The 18,701-nt window shown below is 46.0% G+C and overlaps 1 protein-coding gene across 1 annotated transcript in view; it reads right to left on the bottom strand.

Moving 5' to 3' along the window:
* Positions 1-18,701, bottom strand: part of AK9 (adenylate kinase 9) — a 147,836-nt gene that overhangs the window by 67,413 nt on the left and 61,722 nt on the right. Inside the window, exons 17-22 of the mRNA XM_075268176.1 lie at positions 8,743-8,899; positions 8,158-8,272; positions 4,891-4,988; positions 4,059-4,187; positions 1,712-1,918; positions 1,047-1,180 (exon numbers count right to left, since the gene is read on the bottom strand). Of these exons, the coding sequence (XP_075124277.1) occupies positions 1,047-1,180; positions 1,712-1,918; positions 4,059-4,187; positions 4,891-4,988; positions 8,158-8,272; positions 8,743-8,899 (840 nt within the window). The remainder of the gene's footprint in view (positions 1-1,046; positions 1,181-1,711; positions 1,919-4,058; positions 4,188-4,890; positions 4,989-8,157; positions 8,273-8,742; positions 8,900-18,701) is intronic.

Raw genomic sequence — 18,701 nt, 5'->3', positions numbered from 1 at the left:
TTCAGTTAGGGAACAGAAAGAAAGCATGTCTTTAAGGCCAGAGCCCCACGGGACAGAAACGCCGCAGGAAAAATTGCGGTGTTTTACAGTCAGGGCAAAGTGGATGGGATTCTAGCGAATCCCATGCCCACTTTGGGGTAAAAACCGTTGGCAGACATGCAGTGATTTCCAAAACCAATTGCACCTATGAAAACGCCGGCGGTTTCTTCATGCGTATAATTGAAACTTTCTGTCTATAGTAGTGCAGGAAAAATCGCGTGTTGCCGGCACAGTTTTTACCGCAATGCTTTTTTTTTTTGCTATGGGACACTCCATGGGGCCTTAACCTAATGGTGCATCTGGGGGGGGGGGGGGAGTTCATTAAATTCACAAATATTTCCTATCTTTCTACTATAAACCATTATCTACAGCATGTAGAGTTCCCATTCCTTTTGTAGCCATTCTTGGCTTTGGCTCAAAAAACCGCAACAAAAAAAGCAACGTTTCTGCATCATAGGGCCTTAGCCTAACAGAATTGTTAAGAACCAGGATATTTTATTAAAAGGATAAAGTGTAATTTATATTCTGAAATTAATCTTAAACTGTTGTTGCTAGAGGGAGCACACAACTTTATTAAAAGGGGTTGTGCAGAACTTCAAAAACATGTCTGCTTTCTTTCCATTCCATTAAAATAATTGGAAGTGAGCTGCAGTATGGTCATGTGACCAAGGGGCATGATGTCTCTAGCTAAGAAGAAAGCAGCCATGTTTTCGAACACCTGCACAAACCCTAAATGCAGCGTAGGCATTGCAGCAATGACATCTACGGTGACTCAACCCATGCCAGGTCCTCATTATAGAAGAGAAGGGAGCAATGAGACTTTCCACTTGAAGCCACTGGTCAATGTGCAAGTGTGATACATTATCAATGAGCAGACAGGACAAGATCCTACATTCATGCTCAGGAGTTGAATGTTTGGTGGTTTATGGCTCTTGAAAAAATTTCAGGCTCTGCGATTTGAATTTTGGTTAAGTTTCCTTTTTAATATATTTAAAGAGAGCACCTACTTCTTCTGCCTCTTCCTCCTCTCCCTCTTCATGTTCCCCTTCTTCCTCTCCAGCTTCCAGTTCTGCTTGTATGTCTTCTGCTTCTTCGTCTATGTCCTGAGATGTAATTTCCCATCCCTGATATTGAAAAGGTCCTAGGGTAACACCATAAATATTACAACACATAAATATACTATAAACAGAAAACAGCATATATTTATTCCATGAGTGCACCAAGGGTAATGATATAGTGTATTTATTTCTTGTGTCATAATATTCTCTATGTATCCCAATCGCTTACAGTTATGGTTTTCCTGTTACAGTAAGATTGGTTATGACAGTGTTTGTTCTACATGCATTGTATTGTGGAACATGCATTTTTTCATGCAGTTTTAGCAGCCATATCAGAGACAACAGAGAAAACTATAAATGAATCACCAATATTGTCAACTAGACATATATATGAAACCATAATTGATAACACATTAAACTTGACATGGATACTTTATTCTGTGTTAGTGTATAGTTTATTTAATATAATTTTCTATTATCACCCAAGCTTATGAAATGTTGCTGTACATATCATTTCATATATGGTATAATAAATGCACATTATTTTTCATCTTACTATACAAGTTTTGAAACCTTTTTCACAAAGACCCATCTTCCCTAATTTACAGACTCACTTTCCATAGATGTCACTGCCTCCTGTAGAAGCATTTCTGGTGATTTATCAGCGACTTCCAGGAAAGTGACATTAAGTAGCGATGAGTCAGTGAACACCGGCTCTAGCAATTGCCACTCTTCATTAAATGTGTTTATGAGCTGTCTCAGTGGTTCTATCTCTGGCACATCTGGATATCCTCCCTCAGGAACTTCAGGTAAAACAATTTCTGGGAAGAAATTAAAATCTCACATTGCAATTATCATACAACAAACAAAATATGCACAAAAAAACAAAAGCAACTTGAACAATCTGCTGTGTACATAACCTGATGTATATGTTAATATAAAATGGGCCATGTGCCCAACGGAAAAGCAGATGGCATCTAAAGAACAGACCTGTGACAAATACTTGGTTTTGTTTCATGTAACACTTTCTTACATTATACTGTAAAATTCTGAACCTATGGTTTTTAGGCACTGAAATAAAATATTCTGAATGTTACTGTTCTCCTGTTAGGTAAGAGTAGTGTTGAAATTCAGACAATGGATACACAGTTAGAGCTAAGCTGTATGACTGTATGACATAAGTATGACTGCAGACTTTATAAAGACTGACCAGTAGAACTATAAAGTAAGGTAGCAATTCTCCTTGTGGAGATTCGGCTGGTACAGAGAGTCTTACGGGCACTGGAAAACACCCAAAGAAAATGTATGCAAAATTCTCTTATTTAGAAAAAAAGACCCAAAACATTAAATGTAGTCGATCACCTCCCCCAAGCATATTCAACTACTACCACTACATTGCAGAGTACATTACAGTGATAAACATTATTACTCTGAAGTCTTAAGCAAATGAGACAGTTGATGCACTGGGGGCTTCAGCCTTGGGAGTAATGCTCTTGGCGCTCAATAGGATGAGCGGTGTTATAGCAGTAGGAGGATCAAATCTCACTGCATGGGGTGGTGCAGACAGTAGATGGTAGGGGTCTAAGTGGCAAGAGCAGTGTTCTAGAGAGTCGTTTTTCCCCAAATCTGCAAAAGCAACATAATTATCAAACATATGTTGTCTATACCTTTAATGTGCCCTGTAATGCAGTGGTAGCTGTTGAATATACTTGGGGGATGTGATAGAAGCCCATTAACGTTGTAGTGTCACCAATAGGTCGCTACCCTGTGTACCAATGTCTGACCCAGAATAGAGTATTGACTAGAAATCTCCAGTTAAACTTTTATCCCTAGCTATGTCTCAAGGTCCCATCATGGGATAAACATTGACTTACAGGCTTACATTGGTAACTGTAAATTACTCAAATTTTTATGTAAATTAACTGAAAATGTTATATGTAAATTTTCATGTTAAGATTGGTTTTAATTCTAGACAATTTCTTTTTAATGGGTACAAGAACTGTCAATACCACTACAATAACATAACGGTCACTATCAAGAATTTGCTTTGAGGAGGGGGTAGAGGGTAAGTTATCACAGAAAACCCCCTTATATATTACATGACCTTACAAGGCATGCCTATTTTGGTTGTTATGAGAGGTATTCAATAAGTTATCTACCTCAGTATATTCAGTCAGTGTTAGAAAGCTGAACTTGTCTGTGCAGGTTGAGACATATCTAGATATGCAACACACACAGTAGCAGTTCAGTCTGATGAAAGAACTGGAAGTAACAGGATGGCAAGTGCAGTGCAGGCTTACAAAGACATTGAAGGATTTGGCCCATTGTTCTGTGATTAAATTCCTTACAAAGGAAAAAAGGAAGAAGCCTGAAAAAATCCATGAAAGGATGATTGGGATATATAGTGATGATGCACCTTCTTACTATCAAGTAATGTTTTGGGCCAATCAGTTTAAATGGGTTAGGGAATCAAATGAAGATGACCCCCTTTCAGGGTAACCTGTCGAAGTATCTTCAGAGGAAATATGCCATAAAGTGAAGGCCATGAATTTGGAACATCATAGGGTCAAAGTCAGTGTTAGCACGGTTTCTTGTATCATTCATGATGATTTAATAATGTCAAAGGTTCCTGGTGTGTGGCATGAATATTGACACCTGAGCAAAAAACATGTCGTCATCAATTTAGCCAATAGAATTTAGGCATGCTTAGAGAAAATCCAGGAGACTTCTATTCTCGGGTTATTAAACAGTGCTATATCTCGAAGCATTGTGTACAGGCCAGTAAATCTGGCACACACATGGACAACGTCTCACGTACAACAGTGCGAAAGCGTCTTATACTGAGTATTTTTTGAAAGTAGTTTGTTGAAGTCTATCTGAGTACGATGTAATGATAGATAGATAGATAGATAGATAGATAGATAGATAGATAGATAGATAGATAGATAGATAGATAGTAACCTTGCTCTGGCTGTTCTTTCTCTGACTGTATTTCTGGCTCAGATAAGTTGGTTGCCAATACTTCTTTTGGCGAAGTTGGTTCTGAGGGAAGAAGTTGTTCAGCATCGACTGCATTTTGCTCCTCTGGGTCTGCTAGATAAAGACATGAAGGTGAACTTGTCAATGTAGCATTGATGTGGATACCAAAATAGGCTGCAAAAGAGGGCCTATCACGATCAACAAAATGTTGCATATGCATGCCATACGTCATATAGGGAGAAAATATACTACTACACACATAATAAATGTACAATGAAAATACTATGATAGTAGAGAAGTAGAGAATTAAAACAATATATGGTTCACTGTTAACATTTGTACAGAATAAAAATGATACTTTAGTAATACAACACAATGACTATTTCTTTATTTTTTATTAGTAAACAAATAATTTGATTATTCACCGTAATACTGTGTACCAATTTTATATCTGTTTCTTTGTTTCCTACTTAAGGCTGAGGGTGCGTTCACACGATGTAACGTGGAGTGTGATCTGGCACGTCTATGCGTGTCAGCAGTTTGTGCGCTCAAAAAGATCCCATTGATTTCAATGGGAGTTACGAGCGTATACACCGCATTATTTTGTGCCCGTTTTGGCACGGGGATTGGTAAGTAAATAGGGCCCATTACTTGCTGGGGTTACTCCAGCACGTAACAACCTATTAAAAGAAAAAAAAAAAAAAAGCATCAGGGGCCCCCTAATGTCCCAGGTTCTGTGGTAGCCGCTGCAGCAGCTACCACGGTGTTTATGTCACTGACTCTACCTCTTTCTTACTATAAGTAATTGACATACTTGTTTGCATTTCTTCAGCATCATCTCTTTGTTTTTGCATCTCTTCTAGCTTTTTCTTGTCCTCCTCCTGTAATCTTAGGAGCTCCTGTTGTTCTTTCCTGGAAATAAAATTAATAGAAAATACTCCATATAAGCTATGCTATACTTTCAGAATTTCCTTGGGAGCAAAAGGGATCATTCCTGTTACAATACATGAAAAACTGTTATTTTGTTTGTATGACCTTGCACTCAGCCTGTTTGGTCTGGTTGGATTAAGTCCAAAATGACAGTGTTTAGTCTATTCGCTAATATTTTAGTGAGTAATTTATAGTCTATGTTAAGGAGTGAGAGGAAAATAATGAAATAGTAAAAGGACTCCAGTATAGTGCGGATCGAGTAGGCAGCCTGATGACATTTCAACAAGATGGAAGTAGGAGATCTTGATATTGTACTATACATATACCTCCACCGAGGGTCGCATTTTTTTTTTATGTAGATTGTAAGCCCTATATAGGACTCACAAAGTACATTTTTCCCTATCAGTATGTCTTTGGAGTATGGGAGGAAATCCACGCAATGTGAACCCAGGACTCCAGCCCTGCAAGACTGCAGTGCTAAGCACTGAGCCACCATGTTGCCCCTTGAGGGTCACATTTTTAAAACGGACTCCCCAAACCCATTTCCAACTTACCCTAATCATCTCAAAGAAAAAGAGTAGCACACTAGGTGGAAATTCTGGAAACAGCATAGCACACAGCGAGCTTGATGGTTTCTGTAAATCTTACCACTCTTGACTGCCTGGATTTGGATGTCAGTGGGAATGGGGTGATCCAGTACAAGGTTTGGGGGGACAATTTTAGTGACTGGTATGAGACCCGCATCTATCAAACATTTATGGCATATCCTGTGAATGTAACATTAACTCATAAGAGAAACGAGTTGCCATTGTTTATATAAGATTACTGGTACTCACAATTAAAAGATTATGAAGTGAAATTGACAACGGAAGTGACAACGGCACTACTGACCTACACTGTTTACGTAGCTCCACATCTCAACATTTATTTTCATAAAGAGAACTAACCCTTTAATGGAAGGGTAAAGAAATACAGTGGTGGCCAAAAGTATTGGCACCCCTGCAATTCTGTCAGATAATACTCATGTTCTTCCAGAAAATGATTGCAAGCACAAACTCTTTGGTATTAATATCTTCATTTATTTTGCTTGCAATGAAAAAACACAAAAGAGAATGAAAAAAAAGTCAAATCATTGATCATTTTACACAAAACTCCAAAAATGGGCCAGACAAAAGTATTGGCACCCTCAGCCTAATACTTGGTAGCACAACCTTTAGACAAAATAACTGCGAACAACCGCTTCCGGTAACCATCAATGAGAGTCTTACAATGCTCTGCTGGAATTTTAGACCATTCTTCTTTGGCAAACTGCTCCAGGTCCCTGAGATTTGAAGGCTGCCTTCTCCAAACTGCCATCAAGAGATCTCTCCACAGGTGTTCTATGGGATTCAGGTCTGGACTCATTGCTGGCCACTTTACAAGTCTTCAGTGCTTTCTATCAAACCATTTTCTAGTGCTTTTTGATGTGTGTTTTGGGTCATTGTCCTGCTGGAAGACCCATGACCTCTGAAGGAGACCCAGCTTTCTCACATTGGGCCCTACATTATGCTGCAAAATTTGTTGGTAGTCTTCAGACTTCATAATGCCATGCACACGGTCAAGCAGTCCAGTGCCAGAGGCAGCAAAGCAACCCCAAAACATCAGGGAACGCCCCCCATGTTTGACTGTAGGGACCGTGTTCTTTTCTTTGAAGGACTCTTTTTTTTTTCCCCCTGTAAACTCTATGTTGATGCCTTTTCCCAAAAAGCTCTACTTTTGTCTCATCTGACCAGAGAACATTCTTCCAAAACGTTTTTGCCTTTCTCAGGTAAGTTTTGGCAAACTCCAGCCTGGCTTTTTTATGTCTCTGGGTAAGAAGTGGGGTCTTCCTGGGTATCCTATCATACAGTCCCTTTTCATTCAGACGCCAACGGATAGTAAGGGGTGACACTGTTGTACCCTCGGACTGCAGGGCAGCTTGAACTTGTTTGGATGTTAGTCGAGGTTCTTTATCCACCATCCACACAATCTTGCGTTGAAATCTCTCGTCAATTTTTCTTTTCGGTCCACATCTAGGGAGGTTAGCCACAGTGCCATGGGCTTGAGGACAGAGGTTGAGTCAACTTTAATCCATTTCAACTGGCTGCAAGTGTGATTTAGTTATTGCCACCACCTATTAGGTGCATCAGGTAAGTAATAGGTGCTGTTAATAACACAAATTAGAGAAGCATCACATGATTTTTCAAAGAGTGCCAATACTTTTGTCCACTCCTTTTTTATGTTTGCTGTGGAATTATATCCAATTTGGCTTTTTGACAATTCTTTTTGTGGTTTTCCATTGAAGTCAAATTAAATGAAGATAATAATACCAAAGAATTTGTGATTGCAATCATTTTCTGGAAGAAAATGAGTATTATCTGACAGAATTGCAGGGGTGCCAATACTTTTAGCCAACACTGTAATTTCTAGATTGTCAAGAACATTACATTTGTCTTGGTCAAAGTGTGTAAAATGTTTATAGGGGTTGTCCAGCTCCAAAATGATTTTCATACTGATGACCTATCCACAGGTCTGGTGACCAGAGGCTGCCAGGACAAATGATCTATTCTGGGTCCACTCATCAAACCTCCACATATCATATATTGATGACCTGCCTGTTTATAGGTTATCAGTTAAAAAATCATATTGGACTGGACAATCCCACCATGGGGAAATTCAGTGTGTTACAGAAGCATAGATAAGCAATAATAATATAAAATATAAAATGTGAATACAAAAAGCTCCACGGTAGAGGCATTACAGTGACAGTAGGTAAAGATAAAATGATAAAGGGTAAAAGTAAAGAAGATAGTAGGAAGGATATCACAACATCAGGATCTTTCAGTTCTCTGTATAGAGTTCTTTACGCTTAGCCCGTTGTTGATTGTACAGCCTATCCGCAGCGGGGAGGAAAGACTTCCGATGGAGCTCCTTCTCACACTTAGGGTGAAGCAGTCGGTCACTGACAGTACTGCCCAGTGCTGTCACGGTCTCATACATGGGATGGGAATTGGTCTCCAGCATGGAACTCACTACGGACAGTATCCTTCTGTCACCCATCGCTTGCACTGGGTCCAGTGTAGTAAATAATATTGTACAAAGATAACAGCTTACAACAAACATTGACAATTACCTTGCTTCTTCTTCTTCTTGTATCTTCCTTGCTCTTTCCCTCTGAAGTCTTTGTAATATATTATTGTTAATCTCCTTTTCATTTAGGATGTAGAGTCTACTGAGTAAATACTTTCCTGAAATACACAACAATGCCAGAAGGCTAAATGATAGTAAAGTACCTAGCTAATATGAAGTAGAACATGCCTAGAGAATAAAAGAACTCCAATCAACTATCCCTCTAAGAAAGTGTCAAATCTTGAGACTAATTCAGTGTTTACATAGAGAGATAACAGACTGGGCTTTATCAGCAAAGTGCAATTAGCTGAATTGTCCTGCAATTTAATATAGTATATTAACATAAATTCATAACAGTCATGAAGCCATGTCATTTACCAGGATAAAAAGTATCCTATTTGTTAATCCAGGTTACAAACTAAGTAGGTGCCAAATTTCATCCAAATCCGTTCAGCCGTTTTTTGCGTGATTGAGTAACAAACATCCAAACACACAAACATACAAACTTTCACATTTATAATATTAGTAGGATGGAAATGAGTACCCTTCAGCTTATGCATTCTCAGTTTATGCATTGTAGTTTGCTTACCATTATCTGCTGGATTTTTTAAACAAATGACAGTGTCTGGAAGAAGTCCCTTTTCTGCCAATGGTATCCAATAGTTAGGTGAATTAGGGAAATTATCTAACACCCATCCTCCAACATTGGGGGCTCCGCAAAATCTCTCTTTATTTTCTTCGTGGAACTATATAATGATAAACACAGTAAACATAGTAAAATATCTACAGGGCACATTACATAACACTCTTACACACTAGTACCTTTTATAGAATTAATAATTAGAGATGAGCGAACACTAAAATGTTCGAGGTTCGAAATTCGATTCGAACAGCCGCTCAATGTTCGTGTGTTCGAACGGGTTTCGAACCCCATTATAGTCTATGGGGAACAGATACTCGTTAAGGGGGAAACCCAAATCCGTGTCTGGAGGGTCACCAAGTCCACTATGACACCCCAGGAAATGATGCCAACACCTCTGGAATGACACTGGGACAGCAGGGGAAGCATGTCTGGGGGCATCTAACACACCAAAGACCCTCTATTACCCCAACATCACAGCCTAACAACTACACACTTTACACACTCAATACCACCTCTCTGACAGTAGGAAAACACCTTGAAACATGTGTATTTGGCACTTGCAGTGAGGAGAGCTTGTCACCAGCAGTGAATTTGGCCCTTGTAGTAAGTTGAGGTTGGCACCAACATTTGTTTTGAAAATCAGGGTGGATTGAGCCTCTAACCAGCAGAGTTTGGGCAAATTCATGGTGGAGGGAGCCTCTAAAAACCCCAGTTTGGACCAATTCATGGTGGAGGGAGCCTCTAACCAGCCCAGTTTGGGCAAATTCATGGTGGAGGGAGCCTCTAAAAAACCCAGTTTGGACCAATTCATGGTGGAGGGAGCCTCTAACCAGCCCAGTTTGGGCAAATTCATGGTGGAGGGAGCCTCTAACCAGCCCAGTTTGGACCAATTAATGGTGGAGGGAGCCTCTAACCAGCCCAGTTTGGACCAATTAATGGTGGAGGGAGCCTCTAACCACCCCAGTTTGGACCAATTCATGGTGGAGGGAGCCTCTAAACAGCCCAGTTTGGGCAAATTCATGGTGGAGGGAGCCTCTAAAAAACCCAGTTTGGACCAATTCATGGTGGAGGGAGCCTCTAACCAGCCCAGTTTGGACCAATTAATGGTGGAGGGAGCCTCTAAACAGCCAAGTTTGGACCAATTCATGGTGGAGGGAGCCTCTAAAAACCCCAGTTTGGACCAATTCATGGTGGAGGGAGCCTCTAACCAGCCCAGTTTGGGCAAATTCATGGTGGAGGGAGCCTCTAACCAGCCCAGTTTGGGCAAATTCATGGTGGAGGGAGCCTCTAACCAGCCCAGTTTGGACCAATTAATGGTGGAGGGAGCCTCTAACCAGCCCAGTTTGGACCAATTAATGGTGGAGGGAGCCTCTAACCAGCCCAGTTTGGACCAATTAATGGTGGAGGGAGCCTCTAACCACCCCAGTTTGGACCAATTCATGGTGGAGGGAGCCTCTAACCAGCCCAGTTTGGACCAATTCATGGTGGAGGGAGCCTCTAAAAAACCCAGTTTGGACCAATTCATGGTGGAGGGAGCCTCTAAAAAACCCAGTTTGGACCAATTCATGGTGGAGGGAGCCTCTAACCAGCCCAGTTTGGACCAATTAATGGTGGAGGGAGCCTCTAAACAGCCAAGTTTGGACCAATTCATGGTGGAGGGAGCCTCTAAAAACCCCAGTTTGGACCAATTCATGGTGGAGGGAGCCTCTAACCAGCCCAGTTTGGACCAATTAATGGTGGAGGGAGCCTCTAACCAGCCCAGTTTGGACCAATTAATGGTGGAGGGAGCCTCTAACCACCCCAGTTTGGACCAATTCATGGTGGAGGGAGCCTCTAAACAGCCAAGTTTGGACCAATTCATGGTGAAGGGAGCCTCTAAAAACCCGTTTGGACCAATTCATGGTGGAGGGAGCCTCTAACCAGCCCAGTTTGGGCAAATTCATGGTGGAGGGAGCCTCTAAACAGCCAAGTTTGGACCAATTCATGGTGGAGGGAGCCTCTAAAAACCCCAGTTTGGACCAATTAATGGTGGAGGGAGCCTCTAACCAGCCCAGTTTGGACCAATTAATGGTGGAGGGAGCCTCTAACCAGCCCAGTTTGGACCAATTAATGGTGGAGGGAGCCTCTAACCACCCCAGTTTGGACCAATTCATGGTGGAGGGAGCCTCTAAACAGCCAAGTTTGGACCAATTCATGGTGGAGGGAGCCTCTAAAAACCCCAGTTTGGACCAATTCATGGTGGAGGGAGCCTCTAACCAGCCCAGTTTGGACCAATTCATGGTGGAGGGAGCCTCTAAAAAACCCAGTTTGGACCAATTCATGGTGGAGGGAGCCTCTAAACAGCCCAGTTTGGGCAAATTCATGGTGGAGGGAGCCTCTAAAAAACCCAGTTTGGACCAATTCATGGTGGAGGGAGCCTCTAACCAGCCCAGTTTGGACCAATTAATGGTGGAGGGAGCCTCTAAACAGCCAAGTTTGGACCAATTCATGGTGGAGGGAGCCTCTAAAAACCCCAGTTTGGACCAATTAATGGTGGAGGGAGCCTCTAACCAGCCCAGTTTGGACCAATTAATGGTGGAGGGAGCCTCTAACCAGCCCAGTTTGGACCAATTAATGGTGGAGGGAGCCTCTAACCACCCCAGTTTGGACCAATTCATGGTGGAGGGAGCCTCTAAACAGCCAAGTTTGGACCAATTCATGGTGAAGGGAGCCTCTAAAAACCCGTTTGGACCAATTCATGGTGGAGGGAGCCTCTAACCAGCCCAGTTTGGGCAAATTCATGGTGGAGGGAGCCTCTAAACAGCCCAGTTTGGGCAAATTCATGGTGGAGGGAGCCTCTAACCAGCCCAGTTTGGACCAATTAATGGTGGAGGGAGCCTCTAACCAGCCCAGTTTGGACCAATTAATGGTGGAGGGAGCCTCTAACCACCCCAGTTTGGACCAATTCATGGTGGAGGGAGCCTCTAAACAGCCAAGTTTGGACCAATTCATGGTGGAGGGAGCCTCTAAAAACCCCAGTTTGGACCAATTCATGGTGGAGGGAGCCTCTAACCAGCCCAGTTTGGACCAATTAATGGTGGAGGGAGCCTCTAAACAGCCAAGTTTTGGGAAATTCATGGTGGAGGGAGCCTCTAACCAGCCCAGTTTGGACCAATTCATGGTGGAGGGAGCCTCTAAACAGCCCAGTTTGGGCAAATTCATGGTGGAGGGAGCCTCTAAAAAACCCAGTTTGGACCAATTCATGGTGGAGGGAGCCTCTAACCAGCCCAGTTTGGACCAATTAATGGTGGAGGGAGCCTCTAACCAGCCCAGTTTGGACCAATTAATGGTGGAGGGAGCCTCTAACCACCCCAGTTTGGACCAATTCATGGTGGAGGGAGCCTCTAAACAGCCAAGTTTGGACCAATTCATGGTGGAGGGAGCCTCTAAAAACCCCAGTTTGGACCAATTCATGGTGGAGGGAGCCTCTAACCAGCCCAGTTTGGGCAAATTCATGGTGGAGGGAGCCTCTAAACAGCCCAGTTTGGGCAAATTCATGGTGGAGGGAGCCTCTAAAAAACCCAGTTTGGACCAATTCATGGTGGAGGGAGCCTCTAAACAGCCAAGTTTGGACCAATTCATGGTGAAGGGAGCCTCTAAAAACCCGTTTGGACCAATTCATGGTGGAGGGAGCCTCTAACCAGCCCAGTTTGGGCAAATTCATGGTGGAGGGAGCCTCTAAACAGCCCAGTTTGGGCAAATTCATGGTGGAGGGAGCCTCTAACCAGCCCAGTTTGGACCAATTAATGGTGGAGGGAGCCTCTAACCAGCCCAGTTTGGACCAATTAATGGTGGAGGGAGCCTCTAACCACCCCAGTTTGGACCAATTCATGGTGGAGGGAGCCTCTAAACAGCCAAGTTTGGACCAATTCATGGTGGAGGGAGCCTCTAAAAACCCCAGTTTGGACCAATTCATGGTGGAGGGAGCCTCTAACCAGCCCAGTTTGGACCAATTAATGGTGGAGGGAGCCTCTAAACAGCCAAGTTTTGGGAAATTCATGGTGGAGGGAGCCTCTAACCAGCCCAGTTTGGACCAATTCATGGTGGAGGGAGCCTCTAAACAGCCCAGTTTGGGCAAATTCATGGTGGAGGGAGCCTCTAAAAAACCCAGTTTGGACCAATTCATGGTGGAGGGAGCCTCTAACCAGCCCAGTTTGGACCAATTAATGGTGGAGGGAGCCTCTAACCAGCCCAGTTTGGACCAATTAATGGTGGAGGGAGCCTCTAACCACCCCAGTTTGGACCAATTCATGGTGGAGGGAGCCTCTAAACAGCCAAGTTTGGACCAATTCATGGTGGAGGGAGCCTCTAAAAACCCCAGTTTGGACCAATTCATGGTGGAGGGAGCCTCTAACCAGCCCAGTTTGGGCAAATTCATGGTGGAGGGAGCCTCTAAACAGCCCAGTTTGGGCAAATTCATGGTGGAGGGAGCCTCTAAAAAACCCAGTTTGGACCAATTCATGGTGGAGGGAGCCTCTAACCAGCCCAGTTTGGACCAATTAATGGTGGAGGGAGCCTCTAAACAGCCAAGTTTGGACCAATTCATGGTGGAGGGAGCCTCTAAAAACCCCAGTTTGGACCAATACATGGTGGAGGGAGCCTCTAACCAGCCCAGTTTGGGCAAATTCATGGTGGAGGGAGCCTCTAAACAGCCCAGTTTGGGCAAATTCATGGTGGAGGGAGCCTCTAACCAGCCCAGTTTGGACCAATTAATGGTGGAGGGAGCCTCTAACCAGCCCAGTTTGGACCAATTAATGGTGGAGGGAGCCTCTAACCAGCCCAGTTTGGACCAATTCATGGTGGAGGGAGCCTCTAACCAGCCCAGTTTGGACCAATTAATGGTGGAGGGAGCCTCTAACCAGCCCAGTTTGGACCAATTAATGGTGGAGGGAGCCTCTAACCACCCCAGTTTGGACCAATTCATGGTGGAGGGAGCCTCTAACCAGCCCAGTTTGGACCAATTCATGGTGGAGGGAGCCTCTAAAAAACCCAGTTTGGACCAATTCATGGTGGAGGGAGCCTCTAAACAGCCCAGTTTGGGCAAATTCATGGTGGAGGGAGCCTCTAAAAAACCCAGTTTGGACCAATTCATGGTGGAGGGAGCCTCTAACCAGCCCAGTTTGGACCAATTAATGGTGGAGGGAGCCTCTAAACAGCCAAGTTTGGACCAATTCATGGTGGAGGGAGCCTCTAAAAACCCCAGTTTGGACCAATTCATGGTGGAGGGAGCCTCTAACCAGCCCAGTTTGGACCAATTAATGGTGGAGGGAGCCTCTAACCAGCCCAGTTTGGACCAATTAATGGTGGAGGGAGCCTCTAACCACCCCAGTTTGGACCAATTCATGGTGGAGGGAGCCTCTAAACAGCCAAGTTTGGACCAATTCATGGTGAAGGGAGCCTCTAAAAACCCGTTTGGACCAATTCATGGTGGAGGGAGCCTCTAAACAGCCCAGTTTGGGCAAATTCATGGTGGAGGGAGCCTCTAACCAGCCCAGTTTGGACCAATTAATGGTGGAGGGAGCCTCTAACCAGCCCAGTTTGGACCAATTAATGGTGGAGGGAGCCTCTAACCACCCCAGTTTGGACCAATTCATGGTGGAGGGAGCCTCTAAACAGCCAAGTTTGGACCAATTCATGGTGGAGGGAGCCTCTAAAACCCCCAGTTTGGACCAATTCATGGTGGAGGGAGCCTCTAACCAGCCCAGTTTGGGCAAATTCATGGTGGAGGGAGCCTCTAAACAGCCCAGTTTGGGCAAATTCGTGGTGGAGGGATCCTCTAACCAGCCCAGTTTGGACCAATTAATGGTGGAGGGAGCCTCTAACCAGCCCAGTTTGGACCAATTAATGGTGGAGGGAGCCTCTAACCAGCCCAGTTTGGACCAATTAATGGTGGAGGGAGCCTCTAACCACCCCAGTTTGGACCAATTCATGGTGGAGGGAGCCTCTAACCAGCCCAGTTTGGACCAATTCATGGTGGAGAGAGCCTCTAAAAAACCCAGTTTGGACCAATTCATGGTGGAGGGAGCCTCTAAACAGCCCAGTTTGGGCAAATTCATGGTGGAGGGAGCCTCTAAACAGCCCAGTTTGGGCAATTTCATGGTGGAGGGAGCCTCTAACCAGCCCAGTTTGGACCAATTAATGGTGGAGGGAGCCTCTAACCAGCCCAGTTTGGACCAATTCATGGTGGAGGGAGCCTCTAAACAGCCCAGTTTGGGCAAATTCATGGTGGAAGGAGCCTCTAACCAGCAGAGTTGTGGGAAAGCAGGGTGGAGGGAGCCTCTAACCAGCAGAGTTGGTGGAAATCAGGGTGGAGGGAGCCTCTAACCAGCAGAGTTGGGGGAAATCATGTTGGAGGGAGCCTAGTATTAGCAGAATTGTGCAACGCTTATGGTGGATGAGTATGAGGATGCGGAGGAATTGGAGAGGTTGAGTACAGACATGGAGTTTCATGTTGGGGTGCTTTACACAGGTGGGCACAAAAATGAAGGCTCTATCCAGTGGTGGTTCATTTTTATCAAAGTGAGCCGGTCGGCACTCTCAGCTGACAGACGGGTGCGCTTGTCAGTGATGATGCCACCGGCTGCACTGAACACCCTCTCAGATAGGACGCTGGCGGCAGGACAGGACAGCACCTCCAAGGCATATAGGGCAAGTTCAAGCCACAGGTCCAACTTCGACACCCAATACGTGTAGGGCGCAGAGGGGTCGGAGAGGACAGGGCTGTGGTCGGAAAGGTATTCCCGCAACATGCGCCTATACTTCTCACGCCTGGTGACACTAGGACCCTCCGTGGCGGCACTTTGGCGAGGGGGTGCCATCAAGGTGTCCCAGACCTTAGACAGTGTGCCCCTCGTTTGTGTGGACAGGTGAGAACTTGGTTGCCTACTGGAGGAACTGCCCTCCCTGCCGCCAACGTCACATGCTGGAAACATCTCCATCATATTCTGCACCAATTGCCTGTGGCAAGCATTGATGCGATTGGCCCTCCCCTCTACCGGAATAAAAGACGAGATGTTGTTTTTATACCGGGGGTCAAGGATAGCAAAGATCCAGTACTGGTTGTCCTCCATGATTTTGACAATACGCTTGTCGGTTGTAAAGCACCCCAACATGAACTCAGCCATGTCTGCCACAGTGTTAGTTGGCATGACTCCTCTGGCCCCACCGGAAAGTTCAATCTCCATTTCCTCCTCATCCTCCATGTCTACCCATCCGCGCTGCAACAATGGGACGATTCGAAGTTGCCCGGAAGCCTCCTGTATCACCATCACATCATCGGACAACTCTTCTTCCTCCTCCTCCTCCTCCTCCTCCTCCATTAAACGCAGTGAAGCGGACAGATGTGTGGACCTACTCTCCAGCTGTGACGGATCGGATGCTATCCCTAACTCCTCTGTGTGATCTGAGTTATCCCTGATGTCAATCAGGGATTCTCTCAGAACACACAAGAGCGGGATTGTAAGGCTCACCATCGCATCCTCAGAGCTCACCCTCCTTGTGGACTCCTCAAAGACCCGTAGGATGTCACAAAGGTCTCTCATCCATGGCCACTCATGGATGTGAAACTGAGGCAGCTGACTTTGTGGCACCCTAGGGTTTTGTAGCTGGTATTCCATCAAAGGTCTCTGCTGCTCAACCACTCTATTCAACATCTGAAACGTTGAGTTCCAGCGTGTGGGGACGTCGCACAAAAGCCGGTGTTGTGGCACATGCAGGCGTTGCTGGAGAGATTTTAAGCTAGCAGCGGCTACTGTCGACTTGCGAAAGTGGGCGCACATGCGCCGCACTTTCACCAGTAGCTCTGGAACATTGGGGTAGCTCTTTAGGAAACGTTGCACCACTAGGTTGAAGACGTGGGCCAGGCATGGAACATGTTGGAGTCCGGCAAGCTCCAGAGCTGCTACCAGGTTCCGGCCGTTATCACAAACGACCATGCCTGGGCCCAGGTGCAGCGGCTCAAACCATATTGCCGTCTCATCGAGGAGGGCATCCCTCACCTCGGAGGCAGTGTGCTGTCTGTCCCCCAAGCTGATCAGCTTCAGCACAGCCTGCTGACGTCTACCAACGCCAGTGCTGCAACGTTTCCAACTCGTAGCTGGGGTCAATCTAACAGCGGAGGAGGAGGCGGTGGCGGAGGAGGAGGCGGTGGCGGAGGAGGAGGCGGTAGAGGAGGAGGAGGAGGGGGGTGTTCTTCTCGTGTCCCTGCCAGGAATGTTAGGCGGGGAGACGAGGTACACCGGGCCAGTTTGGGAAGCAGTCCCAGCCTCAACTACATTCACCCAGTGTGCCGTCAGTGAAATGTAGCGTCCCTGTCCGCATGCACTTGTCCACGCGTCGGTGGTCAAGTGGACCTTTGTGCAAAGCGCGGAACTAAGGGCCCGCCTGATGTTGAGTGACACGTGCTGGTGCAAGGCGGGGACGGCACACCGGGAGAAGTAGTGACGGCTAGGGACGGCATAGCGAGGTGCCGCAGTTGCCATCAGGTCCAGGAAGGCGGGAGTTTCAACAAGCCGGAACGCCAACATCTCCTGGGCCAGCAGTTTAGCGATGTTGGCGTTCAAGGCTTGCGCGTGTGGGTGGTTAGCAGTGTATTTCTGCCGCCGCTCCAATGTCTGAGAGATGGTGGGTTGTTGTAAAGAAACGCCTGATGGTGCCTTTGATGGTGCAGGAGAAGGAGATAAGACAGGACCAGGGGAGGATGAGGTAGAAGTCAACAAAGTGGCGGAGGCAGATGAAGTGGTGTCCTGGCTCGTCCTCTGGAGTGCATCGCCAGCACAGTCAGCAGTGGCAGTGGCAGAGGCAGAGGCAGTGGCAGAGGCAGTGGCAGTGGCGTGAACGGCAGGCGGCCTTTGTCCTGCCGTTGCTGCCTGCCACTGATTCCAGTGCTTGGATTCCAAATGACGGCGCATTGAAGTGGTGGACAGGTTGCTCTTCTCAGAGCCCCTAATCAATTTCGAGAGGCAAATTGTGCAGACAACACTATATCTGTCCTCGGCGCATTCCTTGAAAAAACTCCACACCTTCGAGAAACGTGCCCTCGAGGTGGGAGTTTTTCGGGGCTGGGTACGAACTGCAACATCTTGGGAGATTCCGGGTGTGGCCTGGCTTCGCCTAAGCTGCTGACCTCTGCCTCTGCCTCTAGCTACCCTTTTTGGTGCTGCACCTGCCTCAACATCCACACTACTTTCCCCGCTTGACATCCCCCCTGTCCAGGTCGGGTCAGTGTCCTCATCATCCACCACTTCCTCTTCCAACTCCTGTCTCATCTCCTCCTCCCGCACAATGCGCCGGTCAACTGGATGCCCTGACGGCAACTGCGTCACATCATCGTCGATGAGGGTGGGTTGCTGGTCATCCACCACCAAATCGAACGGAGATGGAGGAGACTCTAGTGTTTGAGCATCTGGACACAGATGCTCCTCTGTTAGGTTCGTGGAATCGTGACGTGGAGAGGCAGGTTGAGGGACAATGAAAGGAGCGGAGAACAGCTCTGGGGAGCAGGGACAGTTTGGGTTATTGTTCTGTAAAGCTTCGGAATTTTGGGAGGAAGGAAGACAAGACTGTTGGGTAATAGGAGGAGAGGAGGCAGAGTCTGACTGGCTGCTGGACAATGTGCTGTAAGCGTTCTCTGACAGCCATTGCAAGACCTGTTCCTGGTTCTTGGGCCTACTAAGGTTTGTACCCTGCAGTTTAGTTAATGTGGCAAGCAACCCTGGCACTGTGGAGTGGCGCAATGCTTGCTGCCCCACAGGAGTAGGCACGGGACGCCCTGTGGCTTCACTGCTACCTTGCTCCCCAGAACCATTCCCCCGACCTCGCCCACGGCCTCGTCCACGTCCCTTTCCGGGAGCCTTGCGCATTTTGAA

The sequence above is a fragment of the Leptodactylus fuscus genome, chromosome 3 (assembly GCF_031893055.1).
Source record: "Leptodactylus fuscus isolate aLepFus1 chromosome 3, aLepFus1.hap2, whole genome shotgun sequence".
In the NCBI taxonomy this organism is placed as follows: domain Eukaryota; kingdom Metazoa; phylum Chordata; class Amphibia; order Anura; family Leptodactylidae; genus Leptodactylus; species Leptodactylus fuscus.
Note: the sequence above shows the minus strand (reverse complement) of the source record. Positions and strands in the feature narration are given on the sequence as shown.